The 25,258-nt window shown below is 44.5% G+C and overlaps 1 protein-coding gene across 1 annotated transcript in view; it reads left to right on the top strand.

The window, feature by feature from the left end:
- The first annotated feature begins 447 nt into the window (after positions 1-447).
- The window catches only part of LOC111841680 (AT-rich interactive domain-containing protein 1A), a 57,967-nt gene continuing 33,156 nt past the window's right edge, over positions 448-25,258 (top strand). The window contains exon 1 of the mRNA XM_023807609.2: positions 448-1,719. Coding sequence (XP_023663377.2) covers positions 826-1,719 — 894 coding nt within the window. The 5' untranslated portion in view covers positions 448-825. The remainder of the gene's footprint in view (positions 1,720-25,258) is intronic.

Here is a 25,258-nt window from a genome sequence, read left to right as displayed (position 1 = left end):
AGTCCACCCCCTTCCCTTTTCTCTCTTTTCCTTGCTCGCTCTGCCTGTAATTCCATTCTTTTTTGCCCTCCACAGCTTCTAGCCTTCTGCTGACACGCTCATGCCTTTCATTTCCTCACAGCACAAGCATGGAAATGCGCTGCCGCCCAGAGACGGTTTCCCTCCCACTTGTGTTGATGAATGGTTCACAAATCCCCCTGCAAATGCACGAAGTCATTAGAAATAGTTGAAAAAAAATAACAGTTAATATAAATGCTAGGATACATTATACAATATATATATATTTATTTTTTTTATTTGATAACAAAACATTTCCAATTGTCGTTTTTCGTCTTATTATATTTATTTAATATAAGTCACGAGGTGTATTTATTTAAAGACTTCCTGATCAGTCTGAAAAAGGCACCGTCGCTGCTTTCACAAGCGATAAAAGTCACTGGTGCCTTTGGAGCGCTCCTGCAGTCCGGCTCCCTGCCCTCCCGGCGTACGCACCGTGTTTTGCGTCTCACCACGCGCCTCGGTAAAATGGCTGTATCTCACGGAGCCTCGTGCTGGTTTGATCAGTTCCTCGCTCTCAGTCTCGCGCTGTAACAGAACCCCCTTCAAATTCCGTGTCGGTGGAAATCGTCCCCGGGATTGTATTTATATTTTTCCGTAGCCAACAATTTCACGCGGAAAGGAGAGCGGGAACCGGATTCTGTCCGGTTCTTGGGGGAATGAGCCGAGAAGCGGGTAAATTGTTATAAAATTGTATTTATATTCAATGCTATTCAGTGTGTGATTGTGACTGAGTCGCCGTGAAAGAGAGAGAGAGAGGGGGATATCATGGCCGCTCAGGTCGCTAGCGCCGCCACTCTCAACACCAGTCCGCCTTCCGAGCTGAAAAAACCGGATCGGGACCCGCAGGAGGAGCCGGTACCGGGGGAGAAGCAACAGGAAAATAAGGAACCGGGATCCGAGAGCGGATCCCCGGGTCAGAAGGACCTGCAGGACGGGGCCGATGCTGGAAATGCGGGGGGAGGAGGGGATCCTGAGATGAAGAACGGCAACGGGAATCCGTCCAGGGTGAATAACAACAATAATCAGAATGATTCAGGGGCACCGGACGGGAATAACCACCCGGGGATGGCACATCAGCACTCGTCGGCGTTTCCTCCACCTTCTTACGGTTACAGTCAGCATTACGGCCGGCTCCCTTTTCATCAACATGGCGGACAACAAAGCCCTGGCATGGCAGCGGCAGCGGGGTCGGCCGTGCAGCCGGGCGGCATGATGGACTCGTATCAGCCCAACTCACAGGAGCACGCCTTCACCAACCACCAGTTCAACAACTACAGCCCGTTCCCAAACCGGACTCCGTACCCGGGCCCGGGCTACGCCATGAACTCGCCGCGACACGGCCAGCCTCCGGCGGCTGGGGGGCAGCCAGCCAAGCAGCAGCCAGCGGGAGGAACTACAGCCATGGCCGCTTCGTACAACACTCAGCGATACAACGCCACTCCGACCCTCAACCAGCTGCTGACCTCTCCCAGCTCCAACCGGGGCTACCAGAACTACCCCAGCGGCGACTACAGCAACCAGGAAGGGGCGAGCAAGGGACCGGGTGACATGGGCAGCGGGGGCCAGTACGGCGGGGGCCACCAGAGCTGGCAACAAAGGAGCCATCACCCGCCGCCGGTAAGCCCGGGAAGCACCGGGCAGCCCTTAAGCAGAAATCAGGTAAACTTTCATCTACACCTCGGTCCCGCTGAACTTTCCGTGCATTTTGCACACCGAGTCCTCGTAACGAAGTGTAACATTGCAGCAGACCAGCCATTGTCTATCCCAGACTCTCTAAAATGGCTGCCCGTGTGTGTGTTTTTTTTTTTAACCCGTACCTCTTCGTTTTAACTGCATTTATCGAGTAAAATAGCTTATTTTTCTTTTCCAGTGAGCTGTGTTTTCTAGGGCTGCTGTAGCCGTGCGAGCGGTGGGTGGTTAGGGGTGCAGCCGCGTGTACTTTAAAAAAAAAAGGTGTAAAATAATACCGCGGTGTAATTCGTAGATCTGCGGGTACGGGCGCATTAAAACGTCTTACTTGAACGAAATAGAGATTCTTTTTTCACCGACCACCACGCTAGTTATTCACTAGTTAAGTTTTAATCACGAGAAGATCGTTCAGTCTGAGATTACGTGTTGACAGGTTTGTTTTTAATTTAATTGCCCATTTGCATTATTTGTGGGGGGTGGGGGGGAAAGTTCCAGGGAGGTTTGCGAGGCCTATTCAAGTGTGAAGGATCTCCGTAGACTTTCAGATGTGCTCACTTTAATTCCAAGTGCGTCCGTGCAACTAGTTTTATCACACAAATAGCGAATCGTGCCTTTTTTCATTTAATCCCGGCCGGCGTGTGTCGGAACAGAGGTCTGTGATTTGATTCCTGTGTGCCCCGATGCCGTGGAACCTCGCCGTCGCTGCCAGTAAACATTGGCCAGCGATTTGAGTATGTGCAGATAGCTTTGCTTTGGGATTTGAATTATGGAGGTAAAATGCTCCTGTCAAAGGCAGGAGACAGTTGGTCTTAGGTTGACATGCTAGCTGAAAGCTGATTGGCTCGCCATCCTCCGCTTCTGGCCATTTATAACTGCATCTGATGTAATGCAGCAACGATCCGCGATTAGCTCGCGTGCGTTTACTCTGTGAACATAACAGAAATAAACAGACAAATCGTTAATTGAAGTTAAATCGCAGTGTGAATAAATACTAAAGTGGCAGACTAATTCTAGAATCAGTGTCATTTATTAACCAGAGAAAGCCACGGTCGCTATCCGGGCAATATTAAGGCAAAGGAGCATGCAATTCTATCATAATGAATATTTAATATTTCAAATGTGACTCTTCTAAGAAATACCACACATTTATCATTCGATTTTAGTGTTTTTGCAAACTCTTAGGCCTTGTACATAGTAGTAACAATATTTATTTGAAATGTGGGAATGTGATATTTTGTTGCTTTCTGGGTCTTTGTCATTTAATTGGAATAATAAATGCAAGTATTTGTCTTTTGTGAAGTTGCTGTTTTAGTAGAAATACGCTCTGATATAGAATACCCATAGAGTGCTCTACATGAACGCTAAATTGATTACTTCTGGTGAATTTACTGGTGTGTAACTATCCATCTTCCATGCACTTATCCTGGTCAGGGTAATGGTAGGACCTGGAATCTATCCCAGGCAGTACAAGACACAGGGCTGGCGTATACCCTGCAAGGGGTGCCAGTTTATTACAGGGCACATGCATGCAAGTATTACCATCAATTCAGAGTTTCTGATTAGCCTAATTACATGTCTTTGGATTGCAAGAGGAAGCCAGAGTGCTTGCAGGAAATTTCACACACGCAGAGTGTAATTCAGACCCCTTTTAGGTGTGCAGTTAAAGTTTAATATTGGCCTGGCACCTTCGATTGGTTTCGCAATTATCATTCAAAGTATTTTTACTTTTGATAACCGTCTTTGTAATTTATGCATTGAAAGTTGACTTGTCATGAAATATAATTCAGGGACAGGACATGAGTTTTAGGATGGTTCTTAGGCAGTATGAGCCCTTATTGCTGCATTATATCGAAGTATTGCTATAAGCACAAGTTTATAGAAAATGAGAACAATAATGGTGGTAATGAACTTAATTCATTTTACAAAAGTGTATATCAGTTTATTTGTGATGCAGGAATGGCAGGAGTTATATGGAATGACCAATGTATTTTAAAGAGGTCTGTGCAGTTTCTGGTAGCTCGGTACAAAGGTTTTGTGATCAGAGTGAAATCTGTGGGTTGGCAGCACTAACTGCCAACAGTGCTGTATTCAGGGGTAGAACTGGCAGTGCCTGGACCAGTTCCTTTCGTCTTCATCAGAGGTTGACCTTTCAGGGGTTTGACCATGGCTTGTTGTAATCTGTCTACTGCCTGCACATTCTACCTACTTATGGAATCTTATTGGTCTCCTTGTAATGTTTCAGTTCTGGTGCAGTGTGGCTGATGTGCAGTGTGGCTGATTTGGGCTTCTCGCTCTTGATATTTAATAAGGCACTTTAGTCGCTCAGGGCTGCTGCCCATCCTTAATTTGTACATTTGTGTCTTGCTGAATGTGTCCGCAACACGCATTCCTGACTATTGCTTTTAAACATTTGCTATGACCAGTGATTCACCAAGAAATTTCATTTTGAGAATTTGTCCAGTATTTTAGGAAATCGATTTGGAGGTGTGTCTAGGAATTTTCATGCTGTTTTAGTGACTCGGGCATATAACAAAGTGCACCTATGCTGAAAGCACATTGTTGTTTAGTCTTATTATTTGATGGGTAGAATAGTCAGGACACTAGGGTAGAGGCCCCTGGAGGTTCCTTGGGATGTTACTTTTGCATCTTTTGTCCACTTTCTATGATTGTGTGTAGGGCTGCAAGATATCAGATCTCGATATCGCGATTGTATGCCACATGTGCAATAATCACAAGGGTTTTAGATGGGATTTTTAAGACATTTGTCTGGATTTGTGTGCATATGCATTAACAGTCCTGTTTGCAACTTTAAATGACAAGCATTAATTTGCCTCTCGAGGGCAAATCCATACATTCAAATTCAGTTTCTGTGCTTCTCTTAATTCCTACTCCTGTGTCAGCCAGGAAAATGCCTTGGGTTGCATCTGTTAGCCGGGGCACAGCCGAGACCTTGTGCTGAGTGCATGGTGTGTCATGGCCAAAATGCCTGCACCTTTCTCTCTTCCTCCTCACATGAAATTGTCCTGATGCCGCTTACAATTCCCCCCAGCATCTTCATGGATGCCTATGTCCATCTAGAATCTTCAATGAGCCAGCCTTTTCCCCCAGAACAGGCAGAAACATGTATGTGAAGGTCTCTCTTTGTGATCTCTCTACTGCGGTGCCTCTTCCATCAAAGCTCATGTGCTCATAGCGAGCCAATCTGACATAGCAGTCGGTCTCTGTAAGCCAGTAGCGCCACGTTGGATATTATAAATAATGCCAGAAGTTATATGGCTAAAATTTATTGATTTATTTTATGCTGAGGCACTTGATGGGTCATCTCTGCTAATACAGGGACTCAGTCGATGTTGTCAGTGTTTTGAGTGGATAGAAGTGGGTGAGTGGGGTCTTATCTGCGAGTCGCTTATTTGTGGCAGCTTTGTTATATCACAGGCACTTTGATTGTCATGTCGTTTGTAAGAGAAACTCCCTCGGTTTCCTTTTAAATATGATCACACTGTCATATCGATTTTGTGCTGTATTTTGAAGCCTTCCCGATGTATCATATCGATGTATCGGTGCAGTGTAATTCCCCTCCCCCCACCCCCGCTGTAAGGCCTGTCAGCCCCTTCCAGGCTGTTTGTTCTGGGTGTCGCAACAGGTAGCATGTCCACTTCGCTTGGAGTGATGATGTAAAGGCCACACCCCCCCCCCCCCCCCCCAAGCCATCATCAGTCTGTGCTCTCTAAATGAGTGTGAGGTTTGGTGTCACAAACCCACAGTTGAAGATATTCTGGATGATAAAATGATGTGCTGGTTTACTTTTCCATGCTTCTGTTTATTGCTCCTCCTACCCAGTTTGCACTGTTAGTGTAAGATCTCCAAGCGTTTAGTGTAAACCAACATTAAGCTGGGGATCAAATTTGTTGTTAATGAGATTTCACATGATTGTCAGTTTTGTTTGTTGGGAATTGTAGAAACCGCATACATCAGTTTTGGTCCTATATGTAACAGGTTGTAACTGCAATTCTGTTTGCTGTTTTGACAATGCGGTGTAATCCCAGTGCGTCTAGCACTTAAAAAGTGTAGCAAATGTAAAGTTGAGAACCATATGCAAACCAGGCTTTCAATGTGGCTTCTGATATATAGATATAGCTTCTGAATTGGGACTTTGCATTGTTTTCACTCTCATTGAACGCCGCTTATTTGCAACCGGCCCCTGATTCCATCCAAGCTGGCCATCAAGAACTCAGAATCGTGACACAAAGCTGGAGGTTGAAGTTCATGCCATTTTACCCAGAAGAGCACTTCAATTGCATTTTAGCCATTTGTGTTATCTATCAGTGTTCCAACTGATTATTCTGGGCACGAAGCTCCAGAGCCTATGCTAGGCAGGCAGGGGTAACACCCTGGATGGGATGCCAGGCCATCGCAGAGTGCACGCATGAACGTGCTCGCGCAACAGGCAATTTAGTAATAATAATAACTAGTGTACTATATTTTGCACATTGCTGGTATTGTGTGTGTGTGTGTGTGTGTGTGTGTGTGTGTGTGTGTGTGTGTGTGAGGATGTACAAATCAGTCAAAAGGGATGTCTGTTTTTGACTCCCCAGGAAAAACAAGTATGTTCCTCAATCCAGGTAATGACCTTTTGGTTTATGTGTTTGTAAGGCTGTTTTTTTACCCTTATACTAAGAGACAGTGATTTGATTTCAGTAATCTTCGGTCTCACCTGAGGGCCTATTTGTAGGACTGTCCCAGTGCTTTGGTGCTTGAAGTCCTTGTTTTTTGATTAGTGTACTGCTGGATGTTAAAATGCGAAACAGAATATTTTCAACTGTATAAAATCAGCCAGTGAGTTTGGAATTTGATGTTTTGGACAGTCATTCTAATACCTTTTAAAGTGTGTTCAAACGCTGCTTCAATATTTGAGTGGCGCACATTTCATTGCATACATTTAATTTGTTCAAATCAATTTAACTTTTGTTCTTGCGTATCACTTTTTGTACATTTTTGCTGTTTACCTTTTTACAAATATCATAGTAATGTAACTGGAGAAAAATATAAAATATCAGACTTGCATAGATAAAGTATTTTTCTGGTCATTCTTTTACAAATTATGAAAAAAAAAAATGAAATTGCAGATCTTTTGCCTAATTGAGTGTAAAGTGCATCAGTGATTGTTGTAGAAAACTTTGATGCATCATTTAGTAAGTGATTGATTGAGTTCATTTTCCAAACCTCTGAACACTAGGTTAAGTTTCAAGTTTAATTAAGTTTCAAAATAATTGTCTGACAATTAAATGATGTTCACTTATTTGTAAATTTACTCCTTGGGGACTTTGATCCAGGGAAATACACACATTTATTGAATGTTGTTTGTACTTCATTTTGTCAAATGATGTCAAGCAAGGTGCTGTTTTTTTCTGGCTATGCTCAATTGAATGGCTGTGGCCTTTATGAAATAAAACATCAATACCCTGAGATGGGAGAGTCCCATCTAAACATTGCTTCTTAATGACACGTATATGACATGTATATGACATGTATATGCTTGCTGGCTTTAACTTTTTTTTTTTTTTTAAGTAATAACCACACTGACCAAGCGCTTGCTGATTTTTACACTGTGATTTCTTTCTTTATTTCCCTCTCTCCCTTGAGTCATGAAAAGTTTAAACCAATGAGCCCAACAGCGGATGGCCGTATAACCCAGCAGGGGGTGTAATTGGAGGTGTCCTCTGTCGGAGAAGGCAGCGGGCGGCAGTGGAGTTGCTTGGCATATTAAAGCTGCACTTTCATCGCTCTTATCTTTGAGCGTGTGAATAAATAACATTTAGCTGCATTCACAGTGCAGGAGGATAGTGTGGGTTTGTCACATTACAGTACCGGCAATGCCGGGTTCACAGGGAAGTGTCATGGTGGTGAAATTTAGTGGCGTTGGAATACGCCCATCGCGTATTCTGCTCTTGAGAGAATCAACCTCCTGTCTGTGCATGAGTGAGATTGACCCAGTCCCGCCAGCCGCAGGGGTAGTTGATTGCCTTGCTTTTTTTATAGGGCGGCCATTTTCTTGTGATTGGTCTGTAGACGGGCTTGAGTGTGACTAGTTTGTGGTGCCCTCGGAGCAACAGGATGGTTGTTGAGGACTTTTGGCCAAGAAGTTGACACTTCATGCCTTTCTTTGAATTTGTGTGCTGCCTGTACTGATCAGTAAAAGTCTAGCAGCTGTCAATAAATGAACTGAATGACTCGTCTTTCTGCTTTTTTTTTTTTTTTTTTTTTTGTTGATTTGATGGATCACATTTGTAGATTGAAAAGAACAGGTTTATTCAGCCTGTCTAATGAAAATGAAGTATCCTAGGACTCTGGTCAAATCCTGAAGCATTGGCACCTTCTATAGCCCCTTCGCATTTCAGCCGTTACGCTTTTGAACTCTATGATTTGACCATAGTTTGTGCTAGTTGCAAGCTGTTATGGCGCGGTGGGTTCGATGGCAAGCAGCACTTGAATAACATGGAAACCAGGGCTCTGTGCCTGAGTTGAAACTAAATTAATTTTCGCTGCTCCGTGCTGAACAAGCACTCGCCTACTCAGTAAATGCGACAGAGAATTGCGATCAATGCCCTTGACGGCTCTTGGCGCTTTGCAGCCAGAAGTCACGATTTCACACAGAAAGGCATCATCCGGCATATGGCGGCATGCCTCTCTGTGCCGGGCGTCTGAGTTCCAGCTGTGTTTTTGCCAGGCTGCATAACGAAGGGTGGCTCTTCTTTGCTTGCTGGATATTTCGTAGTCATGTGGGCTTTAAAGCTGGAGTTTCTAACTTGAAGCACAATGAGGCTCCAGCTTCACTGAAGTTGTTCTGTCTCCTGTTAATTTGGTTGCTTTTGTTTGCTGTTGTGCCAGCTTTGGGGAGCCTCCTAATAAGCAGCATTTTGGGGGAGAGTGAATCCTGTGTTTAGTAGGGGTGTAAATCACAGCTTTCCTCGCAATACGATACACTATCAATTCCTTAAGCCAACGGTTCGATTTTTTTTTTTTTGATACCTCAGAAATTCCCACGATACAATGCGATACGATACGATTTGTTTCAGTTCGGTACTGGGGTTAGTAGTCGAAATGATGAAATTTCACACAATCCTCTACATTTCAATGGATTAAAAAAGGCAAATATAATTAGCATTTTATCATATTTTATTGGGAACTGTTAAAAAAAAAAAAATGTTGTCCCATAAATCAAGCAAAATAAAGTGCAATAAGGTAAAAATAAAAACTTTGGATGGATGTAGACTAACATTGTGGGCAGTGGTGGCTTGATGGTTAGGGTAGCGCACTTGTAATTGAAAGATTGCAGGTTCGAATCCCCCACCAGCAAGTCACCACTGAGATACCCTGAGCAAGGTACCGTCCCCAAGCACTGCTCCCCGGGCGCTTAATTAGCTGCCCCCTGCTATGTCACGAAAGTCACATATGGGTCAAATGCAGAGGTCACATTTCGTTGTTGCACACTGTGTGCTGTGGTGTGTTGACAATGACCACTGATCACTAAATTCTAATTCTAAAAAAAAATGGTGAATAATTTTTATTTTGAATCAAGTCTTCTCCAGACAAATACAAAAGTGTAACAAAAAGTCCATAACTGTCATGACCTGCTCGTATGACCCTCTCCTGTGCTAGAGGCTTCTTGCTTGGTCCAGCTCCCCCATTCATTTTTATACCCTTTCTTAAGTTTAGTAGAAATAAAATTGGAGGCTAACTAGGCGACTCGGTAGCTTGCAGCAGCTGGCGCGGTTGAACGCGTCATCCATCCTCTATTTTTTATGCCATACGATCTACCCACACTACCTTTGCGATCGACTGGTAGATCGCGATCGACGTATTGGGCAGCCCTGGTGTAGACCATGTATACGTTGGAGTGAAAACAATACTGGAACAGGCCAGAAAATAAAAACGCATGTATCGATATAATAATAATTATAATAATTATAATAATTGACACTTATTAATCCCCGTGAGGAAATTCTTTTTACGCCTCCCTCAACTGCCCTACTCCCCTACTCCCCTTCTCTTGTCTGCGAAGGGCAGCCACCTGTAGCGGCGCCCAGGGAGCTGGGGGTTGAGGGTCTTGCTCAAGGACCCGCATGCGTGCTGAGGCTGGGCTTGAACCGGCGACCTTGTGATTACAGGCACACGGCTTAGCCCACTGAGCCACACGCTGATATTTATGCGGTCACATCGATGCGTCGGATCGTTTGCCGTTGAATTGATATATCGATACAAATCGATGTATTGTTACACCCCTAGTGTTTAGGTTAGAATGTTGGCCTGCAGGTGGACCTCCTCCCACACCACCTCCTGCTGCCATGGGGCTTGGCTCTCAGCTCGCAGAATGTTTATCTGACAGCCGTGGGACTGAAGTCCAGGGATCACCGCCGCGTTTGTCCCTGGGAGCCTGGAGGAGGAGGAGCTGGCTGCTTCGTGGCCCTGCACTGTATGCTGAAGCGTGCAGGCTAGGGCTCATGGTTTCTCCTACAAATTGTGGCTTATTTTGTGGTAATTAGGTTGCCTAATGAAATGACCTCTAATATAGCAACCGCTGTAATTGCCTGTTTGTAACGAGAGCTGCCCCATGCTGTACCTGGCCTTCAAGGACCCTGTTCAGCTACATAAACCAGCGGTCAGCGCTCGGCCAAATCAAGTTCAGCCAGCCTGGGATGTCATTAGCCTGCCACGCAAGCCCCACGCAGGGACAGCAGTTACATCAGTGACAAGCTGCCGTTCGCTCGTTTCTGTCAGGACCGTCACTATATCACCAAAACGTGCAAGTTCACGTATAAATAGAATGCCTTAAAATATCCATAATGGCCCTGAAACTATGCAACTCATCTCTGATTATAAACTTTGTTTGTACACTAATCAGATTTCCCCCGTTGCTCCAATTTCATGTTGGTGTTCTTGGTGTAGCGCTTAGGGCCTGTTTTTCTGCAGACGTGAAGCATATGAATTCCTGCACCTCTGTGAAACATTCTTGTTATGCCTTTTAGTTTGAGCCTGTTTGTTTTTTTTTGTCCCACCCGCTCCTCCATCCAAGTAGCACCCCAGGGCCACGGGGCACACACTTCCAATTGCCCGTTTAGAAATGGGCCTGTTGTCCTTACAGGTGAGCAATGGTTTGGTCCTGCATATGTGGGTGGGAAAGGTAGATTTTTTTGGGGGGGGGGGAGGGATGCTGCTGGGTGAATCATATGGCAATGCAAATGTGGCCCCCAGAACTGCCTGTTGGCTCAGTGCAGTGCTTAGTAATGTTTTCTGGCGACGTGGAGGAGTAGCCACCTGACGGCCTTTGCGTATGTTTGCATGTTTGCTCGGGGGGTGTCCCCGTCTGATGGCGTGACGACGATCTCACCATAGGAAGCACTCTGACCTTCCTTGCACGGCACATGCTCGCGCTTTCTCCGCCGTACGTGGCACTGGGCTGGTCACTCGCAGGCATGCTGCTCGCTCCTGCTCTCTGCAGCACTCTGTGCCACGACGCAGCCTCAGTAACATTTCTGTGCCCAGCCATTCAGATTTAAAACTGTCAAACATGCCCTCCTCCAAGACAAATGTCAAATTCTGGCTTACTACATCAGGTTTCAACCAAATGTGAAGGCAACTCATTTCATTTGACATTTACTTTTAGAACATTCCAGATTAGCATGGCCATTTCCCGCTGAATATTGTGACAAGCCTGCAACCTTAATTTACATTGTGTGTGTGTGTGTGTGTGTGTGTGTGTGTGTGTGTGTGTGTGTGTGTGTGTGTGTGTGTGTGCGCGCGCACACACACATCTTATAGGGAGGTGCTTAACCCTAAATGGCCGTGCTGGGATTGAGGTGCCGTACAGCTGTTCTCGGGTACAAAGGTGAAGCGTGGAGCTTTGCTGCCCTGCCTCCCAATGCCTGCTTCATGCTGCTTCCATAAAGCCATGTTGACTTGTCAAGGTGTTCACAGTATGGAATTAAAAAGCCTGTAATCCCTTGATAGAGCTGGACAGGCTGCCCATAGTTTTGATTGACGTGTTTGATGTAAAATACAGGTGTATTTCACAGGGTTCCCGCGGGGTCTTAAATTTTAACTTTCTGAATTTTAGACTTTTTAAGGCCTTAATCTGGGCATTTTTAAGACATTTTTTCATCCTAGGTCTTAAATTTAATTTACCCAAGTCTTAAAATTCTTACCTCCGTTCATTCCCAAAAAGCATTGTCCGCAGAAAATAAAATGGTAAAACGCTGTAAAACAAATCCGTTGGTTGTGTTTTCTGGTCTGCACCGGTGTCTGCGTGGTAATAAAACTACAAATCCCATTGCGTGATCACTGCAGCTAGGCAAACAAACAGTTTGAGAAGGGTCTGGCTGGAGGATGTGCACTTTTAGCCACTGACGTCAGGTGCATGCTCAGCCACAACAGGAAGTGCAGGGGAATCAAGCGCTAACTTAGTTCTTGAGGCCAATGTGAACGGTATGTTTTATTTGTATTACTGAATGATATACACTCACCTAAAGGAGTATTAGGAACACCTGTTCAATTTCTCATTAATGCAATTATCTAATCAACCAATCACATGGCAGTTGCTTCAATGCATTTAGGGGTGTGGTCCTGGTCAAGACAATCTCCTGAACTCCAAACTGAATGTCAGAATGGGAAAGGAAGGTGATTTAAGCAATTTTGAGCGTGGCATGGTTGTTGGTGCCAGACGGGCCGGTCTGAGTATTTCACAATCTGCTCAGTTACTGGGATTTTCACGCACAACCATTTCTAGGGTTTAGAAAGAATGGTGTGCAAAGAGAAAAACATCCAGTATGCGGCAGTCCTGTGGGCGAAAATGCCTTGTTGATGCTAGAGGTCAGAGGAGAATGGGCCGACTGATTCAAGCTGATGGAAGAGCAACTTTGACTGAAATAACCACTCGTTACAACCGAGGTATGCAGCAAAGCATTTGTGAAGCCACAACACGCACAACCTTGAGGCGGATGGGCTACAACAGCAGAAGACCCCACCGGGTACCACTCATCTCCACTACAAATAGGAAAAAGAGGCTACAATTTGCACGAGCTCACCAAAATTGGACAGTTGAAGACTGGGAAAATGTTGCCAGGTCTGATGAGTCTCGATTTCTGTTGAGACATTCAAATGGTAGAGTCAGAATTTGGCGTAAACAGAATGAGAACATGGATCCATCATGCCTTGTTACCACTGTGCAGGCTGGTGGTGGTGGTGTAATGGTGTGGGGGATGTTTTCTTGGCACACTTTAGGCCCCTTAGTGCCAATTGGGCATCGTTTAAATGCCACGGCCTACCTGAGCATTGTTTCTGACCATGTCCATCCCTTTATGACCATCATGTACCCATTCTCTGATGGCTACTTCCAGCAGGATAACCATGTCACAAAGCTCGAATCATTTCAAATTGGTTTCTTGAACATGACAATGAGTTCACTGTACTAAAATGGCCCCCACAGTCACCAGATCTCAACCCAATAGAGCATCTTTGGGATGTGGTGGAACGGGAGCTTCGTGCCCTGGATGTGCATCCCACAAATCTCCATCAACTGCAAGATGATGTCCTATCAATATGGGCCAACATTTCTAAAGAATGCTTTCAGCACCTTGTTGAATCAATGCCACGTAGAATTAAGGCAGTTCTGAAGGCGAAAGGGGGTCAAACACCGTATTAGTATGGTGTTCCTAATAATCCTTTAGGTGAGTGTAGTTACAAATTTATTTCATGCCATACATTATTGCAATGTAAATGTTTTGATGTAGTGCATTAGTAACTTTTTTCTCTGACTGGAGTGAATTTTTTCAGTTAAAAGGCAACTACTAGCCAGTTGGCTCACGTTATCTTATCATAAAACACATTTCTACTTTTACAGAGTTTTTCATGGAGTTACCTTGTGAATGTCTTAGTTTCCAGCATATAGTTTTTAGTTGTTTGTGTTGTCTTGAGGAGAACGTGGACATGACGAATCTGCGCTATGGGAGGAGATGCAGGGCGCATCCAAAATCGCATACTTGTTTGCTATGTAGTAGGCAGAATATAGCTTGAATGAGACGGTAGGCAAACCGTAACAAAAATTAGCAGAGTGTTGTGTACATCCGATGGACGCTACAGTATGTCACAAGGCCACTGGAGCTGCAACCAGAGATGAACATTTCTTGCTCAGAAATTTGTGTCGATGGCGGAAAAAGTATCAATTTTGTATAAAGTAGAAAACAAGACCCCAGTCACGTAAGTTGACTCACACTTTTTCTTCTTCTTCTTCTTTGATGGCATTTAACTTTTTCATAGGAATCAGACTACGTCATTGGTAAACATCCGGGGCAAGTAATTTGGAAGATAATGGCCTATTTCATGCACACAGTATTTACTGCATTAATGGTCGAGTAGTACGCTTCTGATGAAATTCAGTACCTACTGTTTTTAATGGTGCTTTTCTACTGGCCTATAGGAACCAAGCTGTGCCCAACCCTTACCATAAACTGAGACTAGTTCCAGCTGGCTTTGATTTTCCACTTCATAGGGGTCGTTTTGGTAATGGCATTGTCGACACGCATACACCTGAAAAGATGCTTGCTTATTGTTCACACGGTGTAGATTCACTATGTGCTAAACTCTGCTAGTACGTCTGAGAATCGCCATGTTAGCATCAAATGCTAGCAGAATTCACTTGTGTAAATTTGCATTACAAGTCCATTCTGTTCAGCTGTTTTGTAGTGCTTTAAGTAGGAGGCTGGAAGTTTTCAAGTTCTGAGTTACTGGTAATGCATCATTACATTGTGATATACTCCTAATAATGAATAATATTATTATGATTAATATCATGCCTTTTTCCTTCAGATAATCCATGCATTTCTGCACAGATCACTGGTATCTCCATGCATTTTGACGCAGCTCAGTCGAGGCATGCTTTTGGTCCTGCTAGCAAGCAGGGCCATGTTCAGCATGGGTATGGGGTTGGATAATTTACAATGGAAAACCGTTGGTTCACGGTAAAGGTTGGGTATTGCTCGGTTCCTGGTGGCAGTGAAATTGCTATTAGTATGTGATTTTGGATGCACCCATAGTTGTTTTCATTCCACGTGTCTCTTGTATGGAGAGGCTACAGTCAAGGACGATGCAAACCGCTGATGCCCACAATCCGCCTCTAGTTGATAAGTAGGGGGTGACATATCTAACCTGGTGAAGCATCTGTCTCTTCCCTGCCCTGATTTGTATACGAGTTTAAAGATGGTCAGGTGTATGTGAGAACAGATGTAAGATAGTGATGTCATTTAGCGGTTATTACGTTTTGTGTTTCTGTTTCAAGTCATGTTTAACCTACATGCAAATTCATTCATATCCCTTTCCCCTGGGATGAAAAGTAGGCTAGACTAAATGACGAACGGATCAAACACGAATATAGACTTAATGTCAGTGTATTATCAAGCTGATGCCACATTAATATCAGAATCTATGTATTGAAGGGAGTTTAATTGTTGCCTATTTCACTGATGATATTAAAGCCGTTACAGGCTAATGCTTTTGGTTTATTTCACAAATACACTTAGTATAATGTTTAAATGGAACGTTTTATGGTATTGATTTAGTATTGATTTTGGTGTTGATATCAAGGTACTAGAGGTGTAACGGTACACAAAATTCATGGTTTGGGTTTTTGGTTTGGTGCAGTTTCTGTATAGCAGGGAAAATAGAATTAATTTTAATAAAACAATCACAAGCAAAACAAGTTAGTAACAATTATAAAGCAAAAGCAATGTGCCTGTCGATGTGTTTAACAAAATGTAAGAAATGCTTAATTTTACACTTCGTAAAAATAAATTTGTAAAATATAAACAAAAAATGACAATCATAATGAACTAAATCCCATCTTCCCTACTACAGAGTATGGTTACAAACCTGTAGCAGTAAAGACCCCTATAGCTGTAGTTATTTTTTAGCCTGGTCTGAATTTCCTTCCAAAAGTCCCTTAAATGCCACGAGGAGACTAACTTGCAGAAGCTGTTACTGTCTCTTGCTCCAGGCATAGACGCAATCAGGTGATGTCTCCTGAGTTGGCAAGATATGTTTCCAGCAACCTATCAGAGTTCAGTATGAGCAAGCCGACAGCCAGTCTCGTTATCAACTACGCACTCCAGCGTTGATATAACTTACTGGGAAACCAAAATGTTCCCAAACTGCCGATTTTATGACTGACTGTAACCAGAATTAGCTGTAATCAACTCAGAACTGCGATTAGCCTAACGTTACTTGTGAGTTTGGGTTATCTGTGTTAGTAAATGTATTCATTCATTTCATTGTGTATACTGAAACGAAAATTATGTATTCATTGAATACCATTCATATACATGTACCGTAACAGGCATGCAAGTCAGTATGCTGGTATCGCATTGAAGTCCAAATTTTGGTATTTATCCAACTCGTGCAGAGGCTTAGTTGTGGTGTAGTGTGGTGTGGCCTACAAGCATGTGGTTGGTCCTCTTGCTCATGCTCAAGATGGGAAGAGTTAATCTGGTGAGTTTTCTGCATACTTAGAACCTGGTTCTTAAAAATGTCTCTGTGTGTATGTGTAATATAGGGAACTTCATGAGGATTTCTGCCAAATTCTGGAGCTCTGTGAAGCAAATTCTGGGTGTTCAGCCAGTCTCTGTCGACAAGGAAGTACATTGCCTTGTTTGTATGTCATTTGCCCAAGGATCCAAAGCCAGAGGTTCAAAGACCTTAGTTAGGATTGGTACCTAGAGGCTTTCCATGGCTTTTGCTACCATCTGGGCTCCGCACGGTCCTCTTATTGCTGCGGTTTAGACTTCAGAAGCCTTTTCATTTAGGGGAGCTTCTTTCATTCATCCTTCCAGAAGACCCTCTAGTAATTTTCATTTCACATTTTTTTTTTTGGTTAAAGTTTTAAGGTTGAAGTTGTTTATCTAAAGAGGCTCAAACTTCCTAAACGTTGTAATCTTATTTCTCACCTGCCTGATTAAGTCAGAAGCCATTCCTGACTGTTCAGCATGTTTGTGAGGCACCGGTTGGATGTTTGAAGTCTCTTCTGCCGCTGTTTTTTTTTTTTTGTGGTTTTGGAGAGGAAGCTCTAGTTCGCTCGTTCTCTTGCTGCCAGCACGGTCTTTGTCAGTGTACATGGGAGATGCTGTGCTGCACAGCTTTGATCATTTAGGCTGCCTGTGCCTATTGATGGATGGATGGAGAATCTGCACTGTAATTATAAATGGCTTCTGCGTTCTGCTGTAATGGAGGCTCTTTCATACATGTAATGATGTCTCACTGCTTGCTTGATCTTTGACTGCATGCTAGCTGTGCATTTTCCCCCTCCCTAGGTTGAGAGAGGGCTGAAAAATTTACAATGGACCTGGCTAAGAATAAACTGTTTTCAGTTGTATGAGAATTTGCATTTAACTTTTAGAGAAAAATAGAATGAAAGTGTGTCATTGATACCAGAGGTGTCTTTCCAGCAGTAAATGTAGATAGTATATTGTCACAGTACAATGCCATCAGCCTCTTTTTTTTTTATTATTGTTCCCTCCGCTGAAAGACATTTCATGTGTCTCTGTGTAAATATATATACACACATGTATGTGTATGTATGATTTTCACAATGTTGGTGCTTCATAAAACATAAAAATGAATGTTTTCCATTCCCTAGGCCTCAAACACTAGATTATTCTCTTTTATTTGAAAGAATTTTGAGCAATCTGAATGAAATGTAGGTGCTGCCAGTGAAATCTATTATAAAATCATATGGAAAATGTATTTCCTCGAGTTAGTGTTAAGTATTACAGAAGGATGAAATACAGAACTTATGTAGTTTAGGTTGATCTGAGCTTTCATTGCCCAGTCCTGTAATTGTGCACATAGGCTTTACTGTATTAAAGGTCACTGAAATGAGGTGTCATCCACTTAAATGCGTCTGAAGGCTTAAATGTGTGCTACTGGAGACGGACAGAAAACTGATTCTCATGAGGAAGCCAATTACAAGGCATCAAAGCCCACATCACTGGAGAGTTAAAAATGCGGTCCTTTGGACTCCTAATTAGGAAACGTACTGCCGCTTTCCTGGCATGTTGGTAAGTCTCGTCTGTAACCTGTAACAGCAGGTTAGATGGTGGTCCAGAACTGTTCACTTGAACCCTTGTCTCTGTGGCGAGGTGCCCCAGCTGCTCCAGGCGATATCCATCTGACTGAAAGGAGTGAAATGTGAGCCCAGCTTCGAATGAAAGGTGTTTCAGCAAGCTGCCCTAACCCGCCTGCTATGAGAAGGGCGACGTATAAAAAAGACCAGAGTGAGTGAGTGGTAACCGCTCTGTAGGCATAGTGTTGAGCTTTTACTGGTCGAGCCGGGGATTGTGGGAGTACCCAGTAGCAGGCTAACTGTTAAAACCACATGGCAGCATGGCAGCACCGTAAATGCATTAAGCCAGTCGGGGGCACAGAGGTTAGACTCTTGTAGCTGTAGCCTGGAGGCTGTTGGTTCATCTCGCAAGGGGCTGAGATGTAGCATTTGCGATTCCAAAAATTTATTTATGCATCTGGGTATTTCTGAGACATCAAAGCACTGTCATCACATCCCCCACCCCCCCCCCCCCCCCCCCCCCCCACCACCGCATGAGAATCTTTGCGTAACAACTTAGTTTTCCTTCGTGCACAGGTGCCATGGCCTTTAGCCGGAATAGCGCTTGGGGGGACGACAGTTGTCCTTGGGCTCGGGCCTCCCATAGTGCCGGATGCTGAGAGGCTCTACGGGTTTTAGCGGGAATGATGTTTGGGGCGACGACACCCGTCCTCGGGCTAGGGCCTTCCACAGTGCCTCTCAGCATCCGGCACTGTGGGTTTTAGCGGGAATGATGTTTGGGGCGACGGCCCTCGTCCTCAGGCTTGAGACCCTCATAGTGCCGGATGCTGAGATCTGCTGTGGGCTTTAGCTGGAATAGCGGTTGGGGTGATGCTGGGCTCCAGACAGCAACTAAAATGGCTGCTAATGTGACTAGATTTTTTCATTTTGTGAGTAGCTTTTTCATTCCATTGTCTGACTCCAAGAATTAAAAGTAAAAATGCAAGAGAAGTGGCAGCTTTTAGTTATGTGCACTCTTAACCCATGTCTGCCTTTCCTGGTACATTATAACGCGAGTAAAGCGTGGATTGATCCAGAGCAGTGTTGACAGATTGGGCAGGTGTTGTCAAATCATAGTGTTGGAAACTCTTCACGCTATCTGGCAACCTGTTGCCGAGTGTGTGGAGCCCCGGAGAGGGTATGGAGGGGAAAAAGTGGAATCCCACAATACTCCTCCGTTACCTTTAATGACTGCCCTGTGTCTATTTAAAGTACAAAAGATGGAATTTATTTGCAGACTAATAAGTATAAACCTAAGCGATATAGACATGTTCAGTTAAGTGTGATTTAATCATCAAACTGTGGGGGACAATTTGCACCATGCAACTTGAATATATGAGTTTTTATATGTATTTATTAATTATTGTCCATTCACCAGCTGTGACTAAGCAAGACAGCTGTACTATTGAATGTGAAGTACACATACAAACATTGAGATATATGACAAACAGTGGAAGATATTACAGGTATATAAATAAAGCTAACTTTACTGTGGGGTTGGTGTTAAGGTTTAAACTCGAACCCAGTTTCTGGAATATTTCAGTATAGATCCGCATATTTCCACATACATCATCAAGTGAGAATACCAGGGAGGTACCCCCCCCCCCCACACACACACAAGTGGTTTTGGGTTTAAACCTTAACTACGGCACCACGGTAAAGTTAGCTTTATATTCAGTTTTCCGGCTGAAATATCTTTCAACAAAGGTAAGCAACACCCCTTGGTTTTCAGATTTCTTTACGGGCGAATTTTAATATTTCAGTGTTTGTGTGTGAATTTCACATTCAGTAGCCCAGCTGTCTTGCTTACATATTGCATATTTCTGTGCTATGTTATCATGTATAAGAATGCGGAAGGAGATAGTAGGCAGATCAGACAGCTCGCATAGGAGAAAGAAAAAGGACTGCAGACAAAATGTGCCATGTAAGTATTTTTTATTTCACATTTGGCATTTGACAGAGAATATGGCTCCTAGAAAAAGCATTTGGCTCCTAAATATTTTTTTCTTTTCTGTTTTATTCTGGAGCCCTGTGATTACTGTTGTCCTCGGGCTCGGGTCTCCCTTTGTGCCGGATGTTGAGAGGCACCGTGGGCTTTAGCTGGAATAGCATTTGGGGTGATGGCCGTCATCCTCGCGCTCGGGCCTCCCTTAGCGCCGGACGCAGAAGCCTTTAGCTGTGCTGTATGAGTCCCCTTTTTATTTCCCTCCACGATTCCTGGCTCCGCTTGACCTTGCCATACTTAAGTGCTAAAGGCTAGTGAGATGTTTTATTTGCTCAGACCGCACTGCTCTGCTCTGTAACCTTTATGGCTCCATCTGTTTTGTATGTGCCAGTCGGCACTCACTGGAGTGCTGGGGAGAATGGGATTGTTTTGCCCTGAAAAGACCTACTGTACTTGAGGAGCTCTCTTGTTCCACCTTAAGAGCATGTTTCCTTCAGAATAGCAGTTACTGAGTGTGTGTGTACACTTTCCTTTTCAACTTGTGCAGCTTTTTGATTCCCTTTGCCCTGCTGAGTATCTCCACCTCGAGCTGAATTAATGTTTTTCAGCATCTTTGTGCTCTTATATTGGCCATATTTGTGTATCAAGTGTGGCTGATCTCTTATTCTGTTACTAATTCCCGTTTAAATAGTTATGTTAGTGGTTTCTCGCAGTTCCCAGGCAGAAAGTGTGCTTGGTCTGAATGTAGTTGCGTGGCTGGGTCCATTGGGAATTCTGGCCAAGTCTTGTTGCTGGTCTCAGCACTGAACCCTGCCTGTGCTTTAAGATGTTTGTGCACATCACACAAAACGTCTAAATCCAGACCTATTTGGTGTGGGCTATTTTGTCTGCTCATAGTTAGTCAATATTTAGTAATGATGATTAAGAAGTTTATCTGGCAGCAGCCTCTGCATGTTATGACTCGAGTTAAAGCCCCAGTAGGATTCTTATGCAGCGGTTAAATGCTGCCGTTTGGCTCCTGTAGTCGGCTTCGCTGTTCTTCATTGTCCTGAAGCTTGTGTGCCAGGTTATTTATTTATTTTTAATCCTCTACCTTTGCCCTCATCGCAGGATGAGCAGCTTGATGGAAGGCTCAGCCCAGGCCACCTGTGGCTGCTAGCAGTCGAGTCGTGCCCGGAACGAGTGGGCGGGCCTCTCATCATGCTTCTTTCGGAAATGGACCTGAATCCTTTATTTACACTGAGGCGGCGTGTGCGTATGCTCCCTTTGTTACAAAACACCCAAACCTCTCCAGAAGCGCATGTGTAGGGCAGATTCACGCCCACATTTTAATGGCTCCTAAGCAGTCAGCCTTTCCCGTTCTGTATCACCAGCTAAGTTGTTCTGAACCTCCCCGGAAGTCTGTGTCTGCAAAATAGCCGCACGTCTCGTGGTTGAGCCAGATATCCCTCGAGCCTTCATTAAAGGGTGTGGGAGTTGGGGCCGGAGGTGGCGCACTGCCTTTCCTGACAGCCATCGCCAGTCCTGCGCCGCAGAGAGGATGTCTTGGATTTAGCGCAGAAAAATAATGAAATGACAGCGAAGCCTGTCCATGGGCGGCCGAGGGGAAGCCAGCCCTAGGAGGAGACGGCTTTGTCTGACCATGCTGCGGCGGGCGCTTCTCCTGATTGGCAGCTTCCCCCGCCACTCGCAGTGGCCCTGGGTGTGTGCTAGAGTGCCGATCCAAAGGCTGCACGCAGGGATTCTCGCTCTGCTTGCGATAGGCTGGCCAAAACGCTGCGTGTGCGTGTCCTGTCTGCGCGTGGCCATGTCGTACTCTTCAGCACCAGAATTATGTCCCTGCGACTTACTGGTGCATGTAGCAGCATAGGATTCTGAAGGATTTCAGCTTTGGTGCTTGGTGGTGGTGGTGGGGAATTATACTGGGAATGAATCTGAGAACCTGTTTATTGCAGCCCTTAAAATGTGCTGTTTACTCTGTGTTTAACCCTCATTTGAAGCCTTTTCTGTAATTGTAGGCTCTGCTCATATTTGAGTATTTCTACTGCGGACATTAATGTTCAACAGTAGCGCCTCTAGAAGTAGACAGTCTTCCTCATATTCTTTTTGATAGCCGCCCTCCTGTAAAATTCTGTGGTCTCTTCAAGAGACCCATTGACCGTGCACGGGAGGCTGAGAAGAGGTTGCAGTTGTGGATGGAGGGTGCACTGCTGGTGTGGGGGGAGCCGTCTCTGTTTTGTGCTGCTTGATCCGAATCACTTTGGTATGGCATCACACTGTAAAATTTCAGGCTGTGTGCCGCTTCAGTTGCGATTGTTACACTAAGCGTGTGAGATAATGTAATTTAAAATGAATTCACACCTTAGGCGTGCAGATCCAACTTGAAAGGAATCTGGGAACTTTGGCAGTGCTGCAGATGCCCCCCCCCCCCCCCCCCCCCCCATGTGTGTGATCTTTTTTTGTTCCTCCATACCTTTTGCTTTCTTGTAACTCGCATGAGTTTGTGAGATACTGTAACTTTATCTCTCTCTCCTGTCTGATTCTGCTGTTAAGTCTAGGCCTTTTCAGAGCTGACTGCATATAAATTAGCTGGTTACTTTTTGTACTATTTCTCCGTCATTCAAAATGTAGCTGTACTGTACGTAAGTTAGTGTTTTATGCCCTTGAATTTTTTTTTGTAAAAGAATTAATGTATGGATATATGAAACTGCGGTGCTGGGACAGACATTGGGCTCTGTTTTGGCCCAGGTTTGTGTTGCAAGACGGCCTGGGTGATGGCAGGTGGTCATCTTTGCTAATTTGACCCTGGTCTAAGACACGCCTGAACCAGTGATGAGGGTGCATTTGTACGACAGGATTGAGGGCCATGCCGCCTTGCACATTTTCTGATAATCCTGTTGATTGTAAAATCCAAATGAAGCCATGGATTTCTGCACTGAAATGAGCTGGAACATTAGCTCACCTTTTTGTGAGTGAACATTGTGATTTAAAGAGTTAATTCAGGACATGCTAATTGTTCAGAAAAGGTTTGAATAAGTAGGATGCGTTTTAAACTCTTACAAGTAAATTAAGTGGTGGGACAACTTGACCATTTCCAGGTTAGGTGGTCTTCAGGAATCAACAGGATTTTACAGAAATAATTAGCCTTTCTTTTCAATTATTTTGTAAATATGCAGCAGTTAGGAGGGCTTAACGAATGGGCACACTTCAGAAACGTTTCAGTTCCAGCTGTTATACTTGCATGTTTTTTCTGCAGAATAGCTGTACCTGGTTCTGCGTGAGTGTGATCCTGTTTTGATAGTAATGCAGCATTGTTGCTTTCTTTGCCTTTATGATGCAGAGCAGAATGTGCCTGTTGTATTTTATGAGATTCTGTTGTCAGTTTTGCGGAGCAGACAGGGCTTGGTTCGTGAACATTTTTTATTTTTTTTTTGCAGTCAAATTAAAATGTTGCTTCATTGGTTACCGTGTGTGTGAGAGAGAGGGGGGGAGCAGAGCAAAGGTGTTTAATGGGACAGGCTTCCCAGATTGACACGGAGAAACCTGTCAACACAAGTGCAGTACTTTTGAGTTTAAAGATAGACTTGAGGAGATTCCTCCCCCCTTATTGATATACATTTTGCAGTCACTAATGTGGTTGAGCTTTGCCTTTGGGGATTGTGTGCCGAGTCTGTAAGCCCCCTGCTGAACCTGCAGCTTGGCCTTGCCCATGACTTTCATGCTGTGTATGGGCCACACCGTGAGCGTGTGCCCTATTGATGGGTTTTATTGTCTGTTTACATTCAGTGCATTTGCATAATGGCTAATGGGCACTAATGTATTGTTGTGCCATATTGCAGTCAGGTTGCATAAATGTGTGCTGTTCTCTGACTGTTAAGTGCTTGTGGTACTGTATCCAAAATGTAGGCAGGCTGCTCCACACAGGGGTATGAATCCCTGAGAGACTTACAAGTGACTGGGATTGTACTTTTCAGGCGGGTATCTCAATCTCACATGTGGTTCATATTTAGGGTGGTTAATCTCAATAGGTGAGAATTTGTTAATCGTACAGTAAGTTCACATGGTGGTGTGCATGCACGTGTATTCTGCCTTAGGTAGCCAAGGCATTGCCTTTTGATAGAGAGAAATATCCTCCTGAGACCCAAGGAAAAAAGTGTCCTTCAGTTTTAGGTTAATTGTGATTTTCTATATCTTTGGAGGAAATAAGACATCTTTTTTCAAATTTATTTTAATTTTTAATTTCACAGCATGTCCTCATTAGTGTACAACAGGAACAAATGTTTCCTTACATCAGTGAAAAGATATATGTAAAAACAAAATGTCCACTGCAATGGACATAAATGAATGGGTGGGGTCTCGGGAGGATATAATTGCTCCTGGGTGGGTTGCCACTTCCAGGTTAGATATGAACTTGTGTATTAACATCCTCACCTTGAGACGTACGCCACCTGCCCTGTGTTTCTCATGTTCTGGTACCTGCAGAAAATGTTTGTTTGGCTTTTGTATCTGAACAACTTCTGCCAGGTGAAATTCTCTGCCATTACCAAATGACATTTATTTATTGTTATTCCCCCCCCCCCCCCCCCCCCCCAATCTTGCTGCTGACACCTGCTCCACACCTTTCCACTTCACTGCTTCTAACACTTGTGTCCCATGATCGTTTACATGCAGCAATGGTGGGCAGGTTCGTATGATACGGCCTCCTGTGACCCCCCCCCCCCCCCCCCCGAAAGCAGCCAGAAGTGTCTGCTTGAGGTCTTTCCTGTATTTGATCCCAAAGCCCTACCTCCTTTAATGCTATGGCTGCAGCAGTGCCAGTAATGCATAGTGTAGTGTTAGTGCATTAGCAGCATTAGCTGTTTGAAGTTCCCCATGTGCTCATGCGTGACTGCAGATCTGTGGCAGCGATGTGCCCCCCCCCCCCCCCCCCCCCCACACACACACACACACACACACACACACACACACACACACACTGTGGCGAGGCATGAAAAGCGCCCGCCTTTTTATCGCCTGTCCCGGGGCCGTCTGTTCTGACCCCACTATCTGTGCCTGCCTCCCCCCCCCCCCCCACCAGCCGCAGTCGCACATTCCAGCCGGCCTGGCCGCTCTGCCAAGTGCTCTGGCTTTCTTTTATGCAGATTAGCCATGTGCCACTTTTATTTATTTATTTGGTGAGGGAGGAGGGGAAAAAGGACAGGAAAGCTTTTCCTCCGGGGAGTGATTCTGTGCCTGTGAGGGAGTGTGCATCTCTCTCTCTCATGTTCTCTCCTCTCTCTCACTCACTCTCTCTCCTTGCTCTCTCACTCGCTCTCTCTCCTTGCTCTCCGCTCGCTCTCTCTCCTTGCTCTCTCACTCGCTCTCTCTCCTTGCTCTCTCACTCGCTCTCTCTCCTTGCTCTCCGCTCGCTCTCTCTCCTT

Source organism: Paramormyrops kingsleyae, chromosome 9 (assembly GCF_048594095.1).
Source record: "Paramormyrops kingsleyae isolate MSU_618 chromosome 9, PKINGS_0.4, whole genome shotgun sequence".
NCBI classification, from domain to species: domain Eukaryota; kingdom Metazoa; phylum Chordata; class Actinopteri; order Osteoglossiformes; family Mormyridae; genus Paramormyrops; species Paramormyrops kingsleyae.
The sequence above is the reverse complement of the archived record's forward strand: the minus strand, read 5'-3'. Positions and strand labels throughout refer to the sequence as shown.